Source organism: Mustelus asterias, chromosome 23 (genome assembly GCF_964213995.1).
Source record: "Mustelus asterias chromosome 23, sMusAst1.hap1.1, whole genome shotgun sequence".
NCBI lineage: Eukaryota > Metazoa > Chordata > Chondrichthyes > Carcharhiniformes > Triakidae > Mustelus > Mustelus asterias.
In genome coordinates this window covers 69,857,984-69,876,668 of record NC_135823.1, presented here as the reverse complement: position 1 = coordinate 69,876,668, position 18,685 = coordinate 69,857,984, and the positions used below count along the sequence as shown (strand labels likewise).

Sequence of the window (18,685 nt, the reverse complement as noted above, 5' to 3'; positions counted from 1 at the left end):
AGGTTGAGAGGCGGTAGATTTTAAACTGAGATGAGGAGGAACTACTTCTCGCAGAGGGTGGTGAATTTGTGGAACTCGCTGCCCCAGAGCGCGGTGGAGTCTGAATCATTGAATAGTTTCAAGAAGGAGATAGATATATTTCTAATTTTAAAAAAAGGATAAGGGGATATGGGGAACAGGTGGGGAGGTGGATTTGAGACCACGCAGAGATCAGCCATTATCTGACTGAATGGCAGAGCAGGCTCGAAGAACTGAATTTACCTACTTCTGATCCTAATTCCTATGTCCCTATGTTGCTGCCCAGTAGGACTGGAACCAACATCCTCACAGGGACATTTGCTAGTGCCATAGGAGGGGGTTTAAACTCGAGTGGCAGGGAGATGGCGAGTATGAAATAAAGATAGAATGAAAGACAGATAAGTAGAAGGCAAAGGTGGAAGGCAGAGGACACAAGGGCTAGCAACAAAGAGGGCCACAGTACAAAATAAGGTGTGTAAAATGTTAAAAAGACATATCTAAAGGTACTGTATCTGAATGCATGGAGCATTTGCAATAAGGTAGATGAATTAACAAGTAGTTTCTAAATGGGTATAATATGATTGCGATTACAGAGACATGGCAACAAGGTAACCAAGAATGGGAACTAAATATCCAAGGGTATTCAATATTTAGGAAGGACAGGCAATAAGGAAAGGGAGATGGGATGGTGTTGTTGAAATCAGTGCAATAGCGAGAAAGGACATTGGCTCAGAACATGCAGATGAAGAATCAGTCTGGGTTGATGCTATAAAGCAACAACAGACAGGAAACATTAGTGGGAATTGCCCATAGGCCTCTGAACAGTAGTAGGAAGATACAAAACAGCATTAAACAAGAGAGAGATGTATGCAACAAGGGTGCCCCAGTAATCATGGGTGACTTCAATCTACCTACAGACTGGGCAAATCGAATTAGCAATAATACTGTGACGGATGAATTCCTGGAGTGTGGACAGGATAGTTTTTTTTTTCAACCAGTATGTTGAAGAACCAACTAGGGAACAGACCATCCTAGATTTTGTCTTGTGCAGGGTCCTTTAGGGAAGAGTGACCACAAAATAATGGAATTCTCCATTGGAATAGATAGTGAAGTAGTCCAATCCAAAATTAGGGTCCTAAATTTAAACAAAGTATGAAGGTACAAGAGATGAGTTGGCTAAGATAGGTTGGGTAACTTCATTGAAAGGCATGACAGTGGAGAGGCAATGGTTAATTTTTAAGGATCGAATATATGCAGAGCAACAGTAATCATTCCTTTCTGGCACCAAAACACAACAGGCAAAGTGACTCAACCATGGCTAACAAAAGAAATTGAGGCTAGTACGAGATCCAAAGAGGAGTCATGCAAAGCTGCTCGTAGCAAGCCTGAGGATTGGGTGGAGTTCAGAATTCAGCAAAGGAGGGGAAAATCGAATACGAGAGTAAACTTGCAAGGATCATAAAAGTGGATTGTAAAATCTTCTAGAAATATGCATTAAAAAGATAAGTGAAACCAGTCCAAATGGGAGAATAGATAACGGAGAACAAGGAAATGGCAGAGCAATTAAACAACTACTTTAGTTCTATCTTTTTTCATAGATTCATAGAACAGTACAGCACAGTACAGGCCCTTCGGCCCACAATGTTGTGCCGAACCTTTTCCGAAACCAAGATCAAGCTATCCCACTCCCTATCATTCTAGCGTGCTCCATGTGCCTATCCAATAACTGCTTGAAAGTTCCTAAAGTGTCCGACTCCACTATCACAGCAGGCAATCCATTCCACACCCCAACCACTGAGTAAAGAGCCTACCTCGTACATCCCTCCTATATCTTCCACCACGAACCTTATAGTTATGCCCCCTAGTAACAGCTACATCCACCCGAGGAAATAGTCTCTGAACGTCCACTCTATCTATCCCCCTCATCATCTTATAAGCCTCAAACTTCACAGAAGACGACACAAATAATTTCACAGAAATGCTAAGGAATCAAGGGTCTAATGAGGCGGAGGAATTGAAGGAAATTATTTTTTAAAATAGTGCTGGAGAAATTAACAGGAAAGCTGAAAGTTGATAAATCCCCAGGGCCCAATAATCTAATAATAATGGGCAGCACGGTGGCACAGTGGTTAGCACTGCTGCCTCACAGCACCAGGGGCCCGGGTTCGATTCCCAGCTTGGGCCACCGTCTGTGTGCAGAGTTTGCATGTTCTCCCCATGTCTGCGCGGGTTTCCTCCCACACTCCAAAGATGTGCAGGTTAGGTGGATTGGCCATGCTAAATTGCCCCATAGTGTCAGGGGGACTAGCTAGCATAAATGCATGGGGTTATGGGGATAGGGCCTAGGTGGGATTGTGGTTGGTGCAGACTCAAAAGGGCCAAATGGCTTCCTTCAGCATTGTAGGATCCTATGGTTCAATAATCTATACCCCCAGGTACTAAAGGAGGTGGCCTTGGAAATAGTGGATGCTTTGGTTATCATCTGGAACGGGGGCTGATTTTCATGGAGAGAGTCTGAAATAGATCCCAGAGTATCTAACTCATGATGTCACTTAGTCCCTGCGAATAATTTTTCCATCTGTTTCAGCCAACATAAACTCATGAAAAAGAAACTAGATCTCCACTTATAGGAACTTCTAAGCTCAAATCATAAAAATATTATGAGCACCTACATAATTTAGCCTATTAGGTAAACGTTAGCCAAGTCAGCAAAATGTTTAGTTTCCACCGGATTAACTTTACGCAGCTGAAGCTGAGTTACGTGTATCTGAAGTAGTAAACAGTGTTTTCCAAGTTTATAATAAAATAAATGGCTTCTCTTCCTAAGTAAATGCTGAGACCAGGACTCTAATATCCTTTCCCAAGAACACACTAAAGTAGACTATTTGGCACTCCAATCAATAAGTATCATTGACAGCACGATCAGGTGTTCATGGATTAGACAGAATTTCCCACAAAACGTTGGAAGTGGGTGGTGGACGGAAGCTTAAAACGATGGCAATTTTTCAAAAACATCCATAAATTGTGCAACGACTAAAATAGCATTTAATTGGAAGTCCTTCACTCACTGATTACATGCAAGTCAGATGTAAAGATTTATGCATTCCCTTACTCTACCAGTCAGAGCTTTGTCAGCTTCTGTCAATTTCACACCAGCTGTTTGCTTTGCTGTCTCTTTGGCATCTGGCAAGTTTGCGTTTTTCTGCTGTGAAGGTGCTGCCTCCTCTTCATTAGAAGCTGGGCTTGATTTATTCATTCTATAATTATCAAGAGAAAAAACAGTAAAATACAGCAGCATCTCGCTTTGGTCATCTGTAGTTAGTAACGAAGGGTTTGGCTGAACTTAATGGAATGGAAATGTCAGGAAGTTGTGATTCTAAATCTCCCTGGGTCCCCAATACTATGATGTGGAGATGCCGGCGTTGGACTGGGGTAAATACAGTAAGAAGTCTCACAACACCAGGTTAAAGTCCAACAGGTTTATTTGGTAGCAAAAGCCACAAGCTTTTGGAGCGCTTGCTGCTCCTTCTGCATTTCTGGTATTCTCCAGGCCCACTAGCATCTCTTCCACCCACCACCCACCCCCCCCCGCCCCCCAATCCACCAGGAGTGGTTCACTCCAGCGGGTTTGGATTTGGACTCAAAAATCGGAAGTGGAATATCAAAATTTGCCAGTGAGTCAAAGATAACACTGAGGAAGGCTGATTGGTTTAGGCCAATCAACCTAATCTGCACATTTTTGGACTGTGGGAGGAAACCGGAGCACCCGGAGGAAACCCATGCAGACACGGGGAGAACATGCAAACTCTACGCAGACAGTGGCCCAAGCCGGGAATCGAGCCCAGGTCCCTGGAGCTGTGAGGCAGCAGTGCTAACCCACTGTGCCACCATGAGGCAGCACTTTGTGAGGCAGCACAGTTTGGTGGGAGTAATGAAAGGGGTGCAGCCTATTCCTTGGAAAGCAAAGGCCCAATTCTGTACAAGGAGGTCAAAATTTGTAAGGCCACAAAGGGATTTAGGGATACAGAGCCTCAAATCATTAAAAGTAGCCACAAAGGTTGACAAAGGGGAAGCAGTGGCATATTATCACTGGACTAATAATCCAGAGACCTGGGGCAAGATCTGGGGACCCGCGTCCAATTTGCACAATTGCAGGTGGTAACACTTGTATTCAAGTAAAAGTTTAGTGAAACCATGAAAATATTGCTGATTGTCATAAAACCCATCTGGTTCATTAATGCCCTTTAGATAAGGAAATCTACCACCCTTACCTACATGTGAGGTAATGTGGTTGACTCTCAAATGCCTCTCTGAAATGGAGGGCAGTTAGAGATGGGCAATAAATGCAGGCCCAGTCAGTGATGCCCACGCCCCATAAAATGAATTTAAAAATTTACAAAAAATGCAAATAAGGCAACAAATGTAATTCAGACGCAGAGAAGTTATGTTCAAACCTCTATGGAACCCTGGTTAGACCACAATAGTTTGAACAGTTCTGGTCTCCACATTACAAAGATCTAGAAGCAGTGGAGAAAGTGATTCACAAAGAGCTGAGAGGGTGCAACCCCATCCACAAAAACTGAAAAGACTGGGGTTCTTCGCTCTGGAAAAAGAACATTCAGAGATCACATGGTAGAGGTCTTTAAAACTATGGAGGGCTTCTAAAGGGTAAAAGTTGAAAAGATGTCTTCAACCGAGGGAGTGGAGTTCATTTATACAAGATATGTCACTGATAAATCATATCAACATATTTCTTTAGAGTGGGACTCGTTCTTACATGGAGTGGTTGAGGTGAATAACGTAGATGGAGTTTAAGGGAAGCTAGGTGAGTAAATGATGAAGAAAAAAAATAGAAGAATATGACAATAGGCTGAGAATAAAGCGGAAGAGGCTCTTGTGCAACACAAACACCGACAGATCCATTATATAAACAATCTGCTTCTGGCAGTAAATTCCATGCAATGCCGATTGATTCGAGTGGCCTATTGACTCGGAGTTCTTGGTGTTCCTTCAGCAATGTTTCCATTTGTTATATTTTATAATTTTTAAAAATCTGTTATACTGCAGATTTTTGTGGAGTCGGGTTTCGTAAGGCATTCATACCAGGTCTACTGTTTCGTTACATCACATAGCATAAAACAGATTGGTAGACTAGATATTTCACACAATGAACGACGATTCATTATACTTCAACGTATTTTTCAAAGATTGTGGCCAGGATTCTCCAGCCGTTCACACCAGCGGGGTTTTCCGGTTCCTCCGGCAGCACATCCCTGCCCGCAGGTTTCCCGCCGGCATGGGGTGACGTCAATGGAAATTCCCATTGACAGTGGCAGGGCCAGGGAATCCCACCGCTAGCAAACAACGCGCCACCGGGAAACACTCAGCCGGAGAATCTCATCCTGTTTGTTGCAGCATACAATGGCAGCTCAAATTTGTGCAGAAAGCATACCTGAGGGGGGAATTTTCTGATGTCCTGCGTGGACTAACGTGGTTCTGATCCTGTTCCGTTCCTGCTGGGTCATCAAATTCCGAACCATGAAAGAATTTAAAAATGAAACATTTAGTATTACCCCATTGAGGGAGGTGCCAGAAGAGCAATTATGGTAATATTTGATGAGTCTAAAACACAGCAATGGTATCCGCTTAGCAACATCTACCAGCACCAATCTACAGGCTGAAATCATTTTTCAATGTTGTCATAGTTTTATAACATGAATTAGAGCAATATTCAGGTACCCACCCGAGTATACAAACAGCACTGCTTAAAGTAAAGTAAAAATTTATTTATTAGTTACAAGTAGGCTTACATTCACACTGCAATGAAGTTACTGTGAAAATCCCCTAGTTGCCACACTCCGGTGCCTGTTCGAGTACACTGAAAGAGAATTTAGCACGGCCAATTCACCTAAAATGCATATCTTTGGATTGTGGGAGGAAACCGGAGCGCCTGAAGGAAACACACGCAGACACGGGGAGAACATGCAGGCTCCACAGTTACCCAAGCCAGGAATCGAACCCAGATCCCTGGCACTGTGAGGCAGCAGTGCTAACCACTGTGCCACCGTGCTGCTTAATTATCTTCGATAAGAAACATTTACCTCAAGAATCAGTCATCGATCTACTGAATGGATAAAGTGGACATCAAATTTACTAGGGTCCAGAATGGAGCATGTGCAATGAATATTAGAGTTTATTGGGCCAAAGATTTGGCCAAAAGTAGATTCACCATGTTGATAATCACGGGGCCAAATCAGCAGTGAGGAGCATTCCACGCAGGACTCAGGAAGTGAAAATGAGAGTCGGATTGTGTCACTCAAATAACAGCAACTTGTCTTTACAAAGTATAGAAGAATGGAAAAGAACCCTTTATAGAGGATGGGATCCTGAAATTGAGATCTATTTCATATGGGCACACAGGGTGGAAAGTGTGGTTAAATTGATAACATGGGCTCTCAGCTTGTTGACTTCAGGATCAAGAAGAAACTAATTTACTCAAAAATATTACCAGTGACTAATTTTAACATTTAAAATAAGGAACCAAGTCAAGTTAGTGCATTGTCTGTTCAAAGCTATGGACTCTTAAAGAAAACCCCTCATTTTAATTAAACCGATTTCCACTTTAACTTGCATTCAATTAATTCAGCAATATTTCAAATTAATTTTCTAAGAGGCAGACCAGCATTACAATATTTCCATGCAAATAAAACCAAATAAGAACACAATTAAAAATACAGCAGCACGACACAGAGCATTAAGAATGAAGGCTTGGGGGAGTGGGGGAGGGAGTGTGGGGAGAGAGAGAGAGAGAGCAAAGTAGATAATCCTGCCCAAAGTATCTTTTCTTGAAGATTGCAACTGTGGAAAAATTTGACCTCCTTGATATCCGAAATATCCCCAACCTTTTCAATGAATAGCTGGCAACTCCAAATTGAAAGATTATACTCGAAGAGCCCTGCATAATAGTCTGTGCATAATATCACAGCAAAACAATGGATTCAATTCAGGGAAAATCCAAGCGCGCAGTTTACCAGTAGGACATCACCAAGTGAATGCATTAAGGCAGCATTATTTTCAAAGCTGAACAGGACTCACAGCATCTTAGAAGTCACAGTAGCAGCAACAGATTCACGTCACTTTACAAGATTCTAACAAATATGTCTTATTTTATCCTCGAGCAGAAACGACTTCCATATCGGTGCTAATGTTCATATTACTGCAGTCAGTTGGCATCAGAGAGGTTCATTTTAAAGTAGATTGCTTTAAATTCCACGGATGTTAAGCATGCACGAGCTAAAGCAAATGGCACTGACGTTTTCAGGTTTCACTCTGCCACACTTGCAGCTTTCAGCTGAGGGCAGAGCCTGGCACCATGGACAGTCCTCATTCATGGCTAATGGGGGACATGTTTTTGTGGGATACTCCTAGAAATGGTACTTCCCACATCATTCCCCACCCGACCGTTACCCAGCGCTTCATCACGCTGCTAAAACTCAAAAAGCAGATTTCTAATGTTAACCAAGATTAGAAAACAAAATTCAAGCAGTTTGGATATCCAACACGTTACCGAGAGAAACAAAATCAGAAAGTGCTAGAAATGGGATCAAAAGCAGAGACCATTTATTCCCTCAGGCCTGCTCCATCATTCAATTAAATCATGGCAGTTCACCCCCTTAGGGGCGACACGGTGGCAACGGGGGTGGCACAGTGGTTAGCCGTGCTGCCTCAGCAGCCAGGGATCCAGGTTCAATTCCAGCCTCGGGTCACTGTCAGTGTGGAGTTTGCACGTCCTCCCCGTGTCTGCATGGGTTTCCTCCGGGTGATCCGGCTTCCTCCCACAGTCCAAAGATGTGCGGTTTAGGTTGATTGGCCATGCTAAATTGCCCTTTAGTGTCAGGGGGATTAGTGGGGTAAATATGGGGGGTTATGGGAATAGGGCTTTGGTGGAATTGTGGTCGATGCAGATTCGATGGGCCAAATGGCCTCCTTCTGCACTGTAGGGATTCTATTCTATTCTATTCTAATGCACCTTATCACTTAACTAACAAGAGTTTCCTATAGGCTCCTACTGTCCCTATTCCTGGGTGGAAATTCTCAATTTCTACTTCCCAGTGTCAGAAAACAATGCTGACCAAATTCAGTGAATTACATTGTCTACACAACACATTTACCCTAACTAGTCTGCGCTGGTGTATATAATCAACACAAGCCTCCTCCCATTGCATCTACACCTTTCAATGCATCTTTTCATTCCTTTTCTCCTCACATTTACTCGTCTCGTTTCCTTTCAAAGACATCCGAGCTGTTTTTGTCATCCATTTGGAGGCAGTGAGTTTCACATTCTAACCACCGCTGAATAGACAAATGTATCTTTATTTCATTATTGGATCTATTGTCACCTACATTAACTGAGCAAAATGGGGAAGGGACAAGAGCACTGGCATTAACTAGTGTAACTGGGGGAGGCTTGGGAAGAGAGAACAGTGCTGGCGCTAAGCAGGACCGGAAGTGAGAAACCTGCTTCCAGGACCCGAGGAGGATTTGGGAGCCCTCTTAAATGGCCGAGTTCTTGGCCTCTTGTTCTTAATTCTCCCGCCAGAGGGCTTCAGTTCTCCAAATCCACCCCACCTAATCCTTCTAAAATTTTAAACACTCCAATCAGACCATCCATCAATTCCTTAAAACCAAGGGAATACAAGCAAAGTTCACACAACCTGCCCTCATAGCACATCCAATGTCTGGCCAGAGAAGGGTCAGGTTGAGGTTTCAGGTAAGGACTCACTGGGCAGAAGGTCAACATTGGCCACCCCATACACACCTTGCCCAATATTCTTTTCTATTGAAGTTAAGATTCTTGGGGTTGACGTTCCTGTGGGATTTGAAAATCATGCCCCACTGCCCGACTCAAAATATTACACCTACATTTGGGAAAAAATCCAGCTGTTTGTTGCATTCCGATTTCCAGCACTGTCATATCTTTCCTCTTTGTACAATTAGAATACTAGAAGTCATTGCAATGGGAACAATTTTATCAAAATACTTTGATGTCTGTAGTTTTCCATACAATATACATGGACACAAATAATTTTAAAATTTAGATGTCTGATCTAACAATGAAACGTGACCATGCATGTCTTTAATTAAGATCAAATTATTCATGCATATGAATCTTGACATAATAGTTATGGTGTTGGATATACCTACTACAAAACTCATCATGCATCTACAGATTTTTCAGCTATGCTGCCGGGTATTAAAAAGACAATACAAACCTTTCTCCTCTTCCACACTATTGGCAATAACTGCATGATGACAGGAAAGAAGGTAGTTCATCATTTCAGACAATACCGCTAAACGCTGCACCTTAATTAGGGCTCGCAGAAGTATCAAATGTTTATGAATTGACGCAATAGTAAAACACCATAAGAGTTTCATGCACCTGCTTTACACAGAATGATTTCCCGAGACAAGAAGAAGAATTTATATTCCTTAAAATCACCCAATCACCTAAAAACTGTATTACACTCTTTGGTAGATATGTCAAGCAAAAATTATAAAATGTCTCACACCCCAAATTGCAAAGACTCCTAATATCAGTAACTAATTTCTGACTCCCCAAAGCCTGTCCACCATCTGCAAGGCACAAGTCAGGAGTGTGATGGAATACTCCCCACTTGCCTGGATGGGTGCAGCTCCGACAACACTCAAGAAGCTCAACACCATCCAGGACAAAGCAGCCCCGCTTGACTGGCACCACATCCACCACCTTAAACATTCACTCCCTCCACCACCAGGCCCGGTAACAGCAGTGCACACCAACTACAGGATGCACTACAGCAACTCCCCAAGCCTTGTTTAATAGCACCTTCCAAATCTGTGACTATCTAGAAAGGGAAGAGCAGCAGACGCATGGGAACACCACCACCTGCAAGCTTTCCACCAAGGCACACAACATCCTGACTTGGAACTATATTGTTATTCTTTCACCGAGTCAAAAACTTGAAACTCCCTCTCTAACGGAACTATAGGTATACCTACTCCAGATAGGCTACAGCAGTTCAGGAACACTGCTTACCACCACCTTCAAGGGCAATTGGGGATGACTGGCCTTGCCACTGAGAATCTCAGGCCAGGAACTAAAAGAATACATCCAGCTGAAAGATTATTGTCCTGTGCAGAACAGACTCAGCACATTTTAACAAATAATCAGAGTGACTTTTCAGATCAGAAGTACAATAGAGATCTGCTACCTTAGTAACAACCATTACAACTTGCATTTATATAGCACCTTTAAATGCAAGGGAACACCCTAAATCAGGAGTACAAAATTGACTCTGTACAAAATCTCTGATTTTGAATTCAGATTCCGAAGTGAGGCAGACAACAGTGCAAAGATTTCGGGCCATAACTCCCACCCAGCAGTGTAAACTCATAGCCCGCTGGAATTACAAACTGTTTAAAGAATACTTACCAGTTCTGGAAAACTTTGCTGAAACTGCTGCTGGCCGGACCCGCTTGGAGCCTGCAGCGGAAGAGTCCCCAAAGAATCCCCATCACTGTGCACAACTCCAGCAAGCTCAAGGAGACCATGTCCCCTTTCTTATTAGCCAGGCCGCCGTAAAGCAATGTCTTTAAATAACCCAGTCAGGTCCACACCTGGGGGAGCTCCCCCTGTGAGGCTGGGGTCGGTGATCCAGAGTGTATGGCGGGGGCTGAGGGTCTTTAAAATAGTTACGCTGAAGACAGAAGTACTTTTGCTGCTTTTATTACTTCTAACTCTGACAGAACCATCCATTGGTGTAAAACTGGTAGAACCATCCGGAGTTAGCGATTTAAATCGCTTTGTCAGATGGTTCCCAGCGCAGCGTAATTGTCATGGGGAAGTTAATGCTTCTGGACAATTGCCGCGTAAAACCTTACCTGGGAACTTCAGAGAGGAATTCCCCAGCGTATCTCTGGGGTACTCCCCAAATCCGACACTGGGGAGCTAGGAAGTTATGGGCCATCATGTTACTAATGATCTGATGCCTGTCGAGCAGTCACACATAGGAAATGGAAGGTTTTGAAACTACACCAAACTGGATTCATACAGAACCGGCAGAAGACTACATTGAAAAGGTGCTTTTGCATAGCGCAATGATCTTTTGCAATAACTCACCATTTTCTGATGGAGCATAAGTACGAAGGAATTCTGCAAATGCCCCATTTTGCGTTAAAAGTTCCTTGTAGGTGCCAGATTCTGAGATTTTCCCATCAACCATCACAAGAATCCTGTCCATTTGAGGTAGGAAGCTAACACCGTGAGTCACCAGGACACGTGTCTGTAAAATAAAGTTAGTTTTACCCAAATGTATTTATTTTTGTAGGCAGTGTTATAAAGTAGAGGTTGATTCTACCCTCCCCCCCCCCCCCACCACCACCCACCCCCGAGAACTAACACCGAAACACCCAGAGGGGAGTACCTCACCCTATAATCTGTAAAAAGAGAAGTGGTGTGACCTGCTCTTCAGCAACTTCTAGTGGTTAAATACAAAATAAATCCCTGACATCCTCTCTAAAATCAACATGTAACAATCTAACTAACAGTGAGCAAATTAATTTAACTATTATCAAACCAAATAAATCCCTCTTAACTATTCCTGAATAAAACAAGATTTTATTGGAATGCTGTTCAAATAAATTCAAATCTCACTCATTAACAAAATAGAATTTAGTCACTCTCTAAATTACAACCAGGTTTTGTCTCTTCCAGAATATTCTGGGCTTTCTCTGTTGATTCTTCTGTCTGGAACTTCTTTCTTCTTTGGTACCTTTGCCATGTAGATGGTGCTTTCTCTAAGACATAGTTGAAGCTCAGAGCCAGCAATTCTCGACAGAGAAAGAGAGGGAGGAGAGAGCTGAAAGCTAAGAGTTAAGAGCTGTTAGCTCTGGTAGATGGCAGCTGCACTCCCCTCTTTGTCACCTTGCCTCATTCTTATGAATGATGACATATCAATATTTCCTACAATAGGATTGGTTCTAGGTTGTCAAAACCATCAGATTTAAATTTAATAGGTTTTTGGTATCTAGGTGCTTGATTCAAATTGATTGGCTAAATTCAAAAGCCTCTTGTCTTGGTAAAAACTACTGCTAGGCCTTTCGATATAAATGTTTCAGTTTGGGCTCTCTGTGTACTTCCATTTTAAAATCTCTAAGCACAGAAAAAGCGCCACCTTTTAACGCGATCACGCAATGATTCCTCCACCCCCCCCACCCCCCACCCAAGCATTTTATAATTTTACACACACCAAATTCTAACTTCCTACCTCCCCAATCTACAATTACTCTCTCCAACTTCACAACAGTAGGGGATGAAAATGTTAACGTCACCAAGTTAAAATCCCAAGGTTGCTCACCTTGCCTTTGAGTAAACCTTTGGGTCCAATTACATTGTCAAAAATATGTCGACCGACATGTGCATCAACAGCAGAGAGTGGATCATCCAGAAAATAAACTGAATTATCACAGTACACTGCTCGAGCAAGACTCACTCTCTGCTTCTGACCTCCTGATAAATTCACACCCTGGAAAAGAAACAAAATTAACTCTTAGATATTTAATAATTTGATCCTGTTTACATGAACCTTTACTGATTTGGACAAAAGTATATCATCCATGTTAAAATGGTAAGAAGTCTCACAACACCAGGTTAAAGTCCAACAAGTTTATTTGGAATCACGAGCTTTCGGAGCACTGCTCCTTCATCAGATGAGTGGAGAGGTAGGTTCACAAACACAGCCAGACAGGAGTGTTCACTTCCTGTCGGGGAACACTTCAGCTGTCAAGGGCATTCAGCCTCTGATCTTGGGGTAAGCATTCTCCAAGGCGGCCTTCAAGACACATGGCAAGGCAGAATTGCCGAGCAGAAACTGATAGCCAAGTTCCACATGCATGAGGACGGCCTCAACCGGGATCTTGGGTTCATGTCACACTATCTGAAACCCCCACCATACTGCCTGGGTTTGCAAAATTCTAACAACTGTCCTGGCTTGAGACAATTCACACCTCTTTAACCTGTGATTATCCCTCTCTCCACACACAATAACTACATTCTGCACTCTCTCGTTTCCTTCTCTAAGAACGGTACGCTTTGTCTGTATAAGCACACAAGAAACAATACTTTTCACTGTATGTTAATACATGTGACAATAATAAATCAAATCAAAACATTGTTTGTACCTGTAAAGACTCACATTCCAACCATTCTTCACATTCCAATCTGTAATTATCTTGCAATTGTGTCTTTGCCTATATATGCCATGTTTGTGAACCTACCTCCCCACTCACCTGATGAAGAAGCAGTGCTCCGAAAGCTCGTGCTACCAAATAAACCTGTTGGGACCTTAACCTGGTGATGAGAGACTGCTTTCTGTACCCACCCCAGTCCAATGCCGGCATCTCCACCTCATGTTACAATGGGTCACTGTGTCAATATCTGACCTCCTTTGGTGCTGCAAATCTTCCTATGGATCCGTATTGTAATTCCTGGAAATCTCAACTTCTTACATTTTATTAAGCGCAAGACTCCAAGATGTTTTTGAAAAAGCAGTGGAAAGGGAGCTTTTTGCTCTCCAACAAAGATACAGATTTCAATAATTTGTCCTTTACAATTCTGTTTTAAGTGTAGACAACACTGAGTTTTTTCTAATTTATATAAATTAATGAGCACCAGACGTGTTGCTTTTGGTGACCATTATTATTTGAGGCAAATATCTAATGTGGACTAACCTAAAGAACACAATCCTATTCTTTATTTCCTTTTTGTTTCAATTTTTCTTCCTCTTTAAAATATTTGACACTTGCCAACCAAAGTAAAGTAAAAAATAAAGTTTATTTATTAGTGTCACAGGTAAGACTCACATTAACACTGCAATGAAGTTATTGTGAAATTCCCCTAGTCGCCACACTCTGGCGCCTAACAATAGCCTGCACATACTAGAGTCAGAGGTTTACAGCATGGAAACAAGTCCTTCGGCCCAACTTGTCCATACCGCCCTTTATTTTTATCCCCTAAGCTAATCCCAATTGCCCGCGTTTGGCACATATTCAACTCCTGATTTACTCATCATCTATTCAGGTGTTTTCCACTGCTTCCAAATCATCTAAACAAAAAAGAACATAGAACATAGAACAGTACAGCACAGAACAGGCCCTTCGGCCCACGATGTTGTGCCGAGCTTTATCTGAAACCAAGATCAAGCTATCCCACTCCCTATCATCCTGGTGTGCTCCATGTGCCTATCCAATAACCGCTTAAATGTTCCTAAAGTGTCTGACTCCACTATCACTGCAGGCAGTCCATTCCACACCCCAACCACTCTCTGCGTAAAGAACCTACCTCTGATATCCTTCCTGTATCTCCCACCATGAACCCTATAGTTATGCCCCCTTGTAATAGCTCCATCCACCCGAGGAAATAGTCTTTGAACGTTCACTCTATCTATCTGCTTCATCATTTTATAAACCTTTTATAAACAAACAACTGAAATTCGCCTAGCAACAAATTACAACCACAAACTCACAGCAGCTGTTAAATGCAGTTGAAGTTCAGGTTAGCCATCAGCATACTCAAGAAGCTGAAAGGTCTACTGCTAATCCTAATGTTCCTTTATGCACACACAAGTATATCCTGTCATGCATTGTGTTTATATAATGTCTTCGACCTTTTTTTCTATTATCTGATGGGCAGCACAGTGGCTGGCACTGCTGCCTCACAGCGCCAGGGACCCGGGTTCAGTTCCGGCCTTGGGTAACTGTCTGTGTGGAGTCTCCACATTCTCCCCGTGTCTGCGTGGGTTTTCTCCGGGTGCTCTGGCTTCCTCCCACAGTCCAAAAGATGTGCAGGTTAGGTGGATTGGCCATGCTAAGTTGCCCCAAAGTGTCAGGGGGATTAGCAGGGTAAATATGTGGAGTTACGGAGATAGAGCCTGGGTGGGATTGTCATCGATGCAGGCTCAATGGGCTGAATGGCCTGCACTGTAGGGATTCTAATGATTCTAAGATATTTCTGCAAGGTGCAACATGTGATCCAGCAATACAGATCAGTCGATCATCATACACAAGGGAAAAGAAATGTCTTGCACCATCAAACTTTTTAAACCTTAGCAACAGACACTAAAGTCACTAGTATAGGGATCACGCATTTAGAAAATGCATATGCATACTGAACCTTCTCGCCTATTTCAGTCTCATCTCCTGCAGGCAGACTCTCCAGGTCAGGTAGAAGCGCACAGCTCTCAACCACACTTCTGTACCAGTCTTCCATTAATTTTTGACCAAAGATAACATTGTCTCTTAAAGATGCATTTTGGATCCATGCCTGCTGAGGGACATATGCCACTGAACCCTGTAGATAAATAGAAACAGAGTAATCTTCCCTTCTACATTTTGTCCTCAATGTAATCTGTATTTTCATATATTTGTTACTGCAAATAAACCAGCATGACAGCGGATGCTGCGTAATAAACAGAAAAGTTCACAGGAGCAAAACTTTTATTCAATTGTTCCCACATAACTGCAAGCTGCATCGATATCAATAATGGTTTAGAACAAAATCAATTAGCCAAGCAAAACAACATTATCCCACATGGCATGGCACAGGACACACTGCATATTCTTTTATCTAACAGGGACATTCAAACCTCTGGGCTTTTGATAACAGTTAGGGCATTTAGAATCAGGGGACAAATGGTTAGATGGATAAATTTGCTGAAATGTAGAATGCAGAGAGTAAGGATAAGGGGTTATCTATTCAGATGGGAGGAGGAGAGAATGCAGTATTCCACAAGATCAGTGCTGAGATCACGGTCATTCATAATTTACATGAATGAATTGGATTGATGAATAAGGTGACTCAATTTCAATGTTTGCAGATGATACCAAATTAGCAAAAGCCAATACTGGAATGCAACTTAACACAATAATGCATCAGACCTATACAGACTGGGTAGTTAAGTCTCAAATAAACTGCAACATAGATAAATGTGAGGTAATGCACTTTGTTAGGTGTTATGTTTTGGGGCTTATCCTTCTACAGCAAAGAGCGAAAGAATTGGTAGCCACACCATGCATTACTTATCCAACAAGTCAGGGTTTACTGAGATAGGTGTTGCTTCACCACAGTCTAAGATGGAACAGAAGGTAGAAGCTCACAGTACATTGTGACTAATCACAGAGATGTATTGCTTTACAGTACATAACATCCCTCACCCTTTACTTCAGTAGTACGACAAACTTTTAAACGTTAATGATAACCCACTACAAACATCAGTTACATTACCAAATATTATCATCTGCATATATACAATTAATACAAGACTCTTTGATGGACGTTGATTTTATTTCGGTAAGATACAACATTCCAGAGTCTAATCTTGGACATCTTCGGTAGCCTCTTCCTCACAAATATCAGGTACTCCAACTTGGAAAGTTGCTTCGCTGTCAGCTTCCAGACAGGTTAGTTGTTCTAGAGGATTAGAATCCGAACTTGGTTCTGGAGTAAATCTTGGTTCAGGAATTTTACAACCTTGGATGCCTGATGTAAGCCTTTTTGATACTGTCTCCGTTAATTTAATTTTTGAAGCGAGGATTTGATCTACGCGTCTCCTCCGTATTCTCTCATCATCAAGTTGCACTGTGTAAGAAATTGGGCCCATCTTAGCTAGAATGGTTGAAGGTACCCACATATCATTTGTAGAGTAGTTTCTCGCTAAAACTCTTTCTCCTTGTTTGAAACGCCTCTGTTTTGACGTTTGTTCACAGCGAGTAACTGGTGCTTGCTGTTGTCACTCTACTAGTGTCAGGTGATGTGAATTGATCAAATTTGGTTCTGTTTTCTTCTCGGGAACAACATTGCTGATGAATTTTGTGTGGCGGCAGGAGTCATGTTCCAATAGGACATGACTCCTGTCCTATTGGTTTACTTTCCTAAATAGCAAACCTTCATCTTTGAACATATGTCATGGTAGATTTCATCATCCTGACTTCAGGCCACTTTGAATGCGTGTCCACTAGGACAAGAAATATGTAGCCTTCAACGGGTCCCGTGAAGTCGATATATACCCTCTGCTAAGGCTGTTTTAGCCAATCGCACAGGTGAAGTGGTTGTAGAGGTGGAGTATTCCATATTCTAGTGCATGACTGGCACTGCCCCACTTTTTCTTCTATTTCAAGTCCTTGCCACTAAAAACAGCTTCATGCAAGCTCTTTCATCCGCACTACCCCTGGATGACCTTTGTGCAGTTGATCCAGGATTCAGCTTCATAAGCATGGAGGGTTGATCACCCTTATCCCCATAACAATACTCCATTCTGGACGGCAACTCAAATTCCCTCATGATATAAGTTGTGAATTCAGGGCTCTTCTTTTGTTTGTCCAATGATGTTCCTCTTCAAACCATTTCTATGACCTTACCCATTAGCAGGTCATTCTTCTGTGCCTTCGCATTGGGGAGTGTTACTGGTTCATTCTCTACCTGGGAGAAATATATGTTGATTCAGCTGTCTTGTGATTCAGTTTTGTCCTGGAGTGGCAATCTCGATAAAGCACCTGCATTGTCATGCTGTTCTGATCCCCGATACTTGATTTCATAATTGTGCGCTGATGATATCAATGCCCAATTTTGTACATGTCTTGCGGCTAATGATGGAATTCCCTAGGATGGACCAAAAATGGTCATCAATGGCCTGTGATCAGTCAACAAGGTAACTGCCTACCATTCAGGTATTGGTGAAATTGTTTAATGCCAAAAGTTGTGCTGAGCGCTTCTTTCTCTAGTTGTGCATAATTTTGTTCTGCGCTCGATAACATCCAGGGTGCGAACGATATTAGCCACTCCTCCACAGTTGCCATAACGTGAGATTTTCCAGCATTTTCTGTTTTTGTTCCAGCATTACTATGGGGTGGTCATTTCCTTTTTTCCCCATAATTGATTAGTCTTAAAAACGATTACAACTGTGACGCGTCGGTGGAATTTTCTCAGGGTTTTTGTGGAGGCCATCCTTGTCTATTACCCGATCTGAATAACCGATTGATGATTTGAAATATTCACATTCTCTTGCTTCACGCAGAGACTGTACTCCTCTAGACACTCCAGTGTTTCCCCAGTTGTGTAAATGTTTCTGCTGTGATTAGAATGTCATCCAAATAACACTGGACACCAGTGAGGCCACTTAGGGTTTGGTCCGTTGATTTCTGGCATTTGGCCAATATCAATGTTATTCTGAACAGTAGGCGCTTTTACAGAACAATCCCTCGTGAGTAACAATCATAAGCAGTGGCTGAACTCAGCTGCCACCTTCATCGTAAATAACCATCAGATTGGATGACTGGGACGACTGGGGTTGCCCAAATCGCTCATCGCTACAGGTTCAATCACTTTATCCTTAACTACTTCCTCTAGTTCCACTTCTACTGAGTTTAATTGCATTGGGCAGGGTTCTTGCCTTGAAACATCTCGGGTTGCTATCTGGTTTGATCTTGAGCTTTGCCTCCGCTCCAGTCGTGAATCCCGAGGTATTCTCGAACACCTTCCTGTACTTCTCCAGAAGTTTTTGCAGCGTGTTCTTGCTATCAACTAATTGGTTAACTGCTCCCCAGTTAAGCTGGATTTTGTGTAACCACACACTTC

The 18,685-nt window shown here is 42.4% G+C and overlaps 1 protein-coding gene across 4 annotated transcripts in view; it reads right to left on the bottom strand.

The window, feature by feature from the left end:
* abcc1 (ATP binding cassette subfamily C member 1 (ABCC1 blood group)) overlaps window positions 1–18,685 on the bottom strand; it is a 110,939-nt gene that overhangs the window by 32,005 nt on the left and 60,249 nt on the right. The window contains exons 17-22 of one of the 4 annotated variants that reach the window (XM_078240912.1): window positions 15,227–15,403; window positions 12,414–12,581; window positions 11,177–11,339; window positions 9,291–9,320; window positions 5,471–5,534; window positions 3,131–3,275 (exon numbers count right to left, since the gene is read on the bottom strand). In XM_078240912.1, the coding sequence (XP_078097038.1) occupies window positions 3,131–3,275; window positions 5,471–5,534; window positions 9,291–9,320; window positions 11,177–11,339; window positions 12,414–12,581; window positions 15,227–15,403 (747 nt within the window). The remainder of the gene's footprint in view (window positions 1–3,130; window positions 3,276–5,470; window positions 5,535–9,290; window positions 9,321–11,176; window positions 11,340–12,413; window positions 12,582–15,226; window positions 15,404–18,685) is intronic. The other 3 variants (XM_078240913.1, XM_078240914.1, XM_078240915.1) reach the window with 3 other exon arrangements.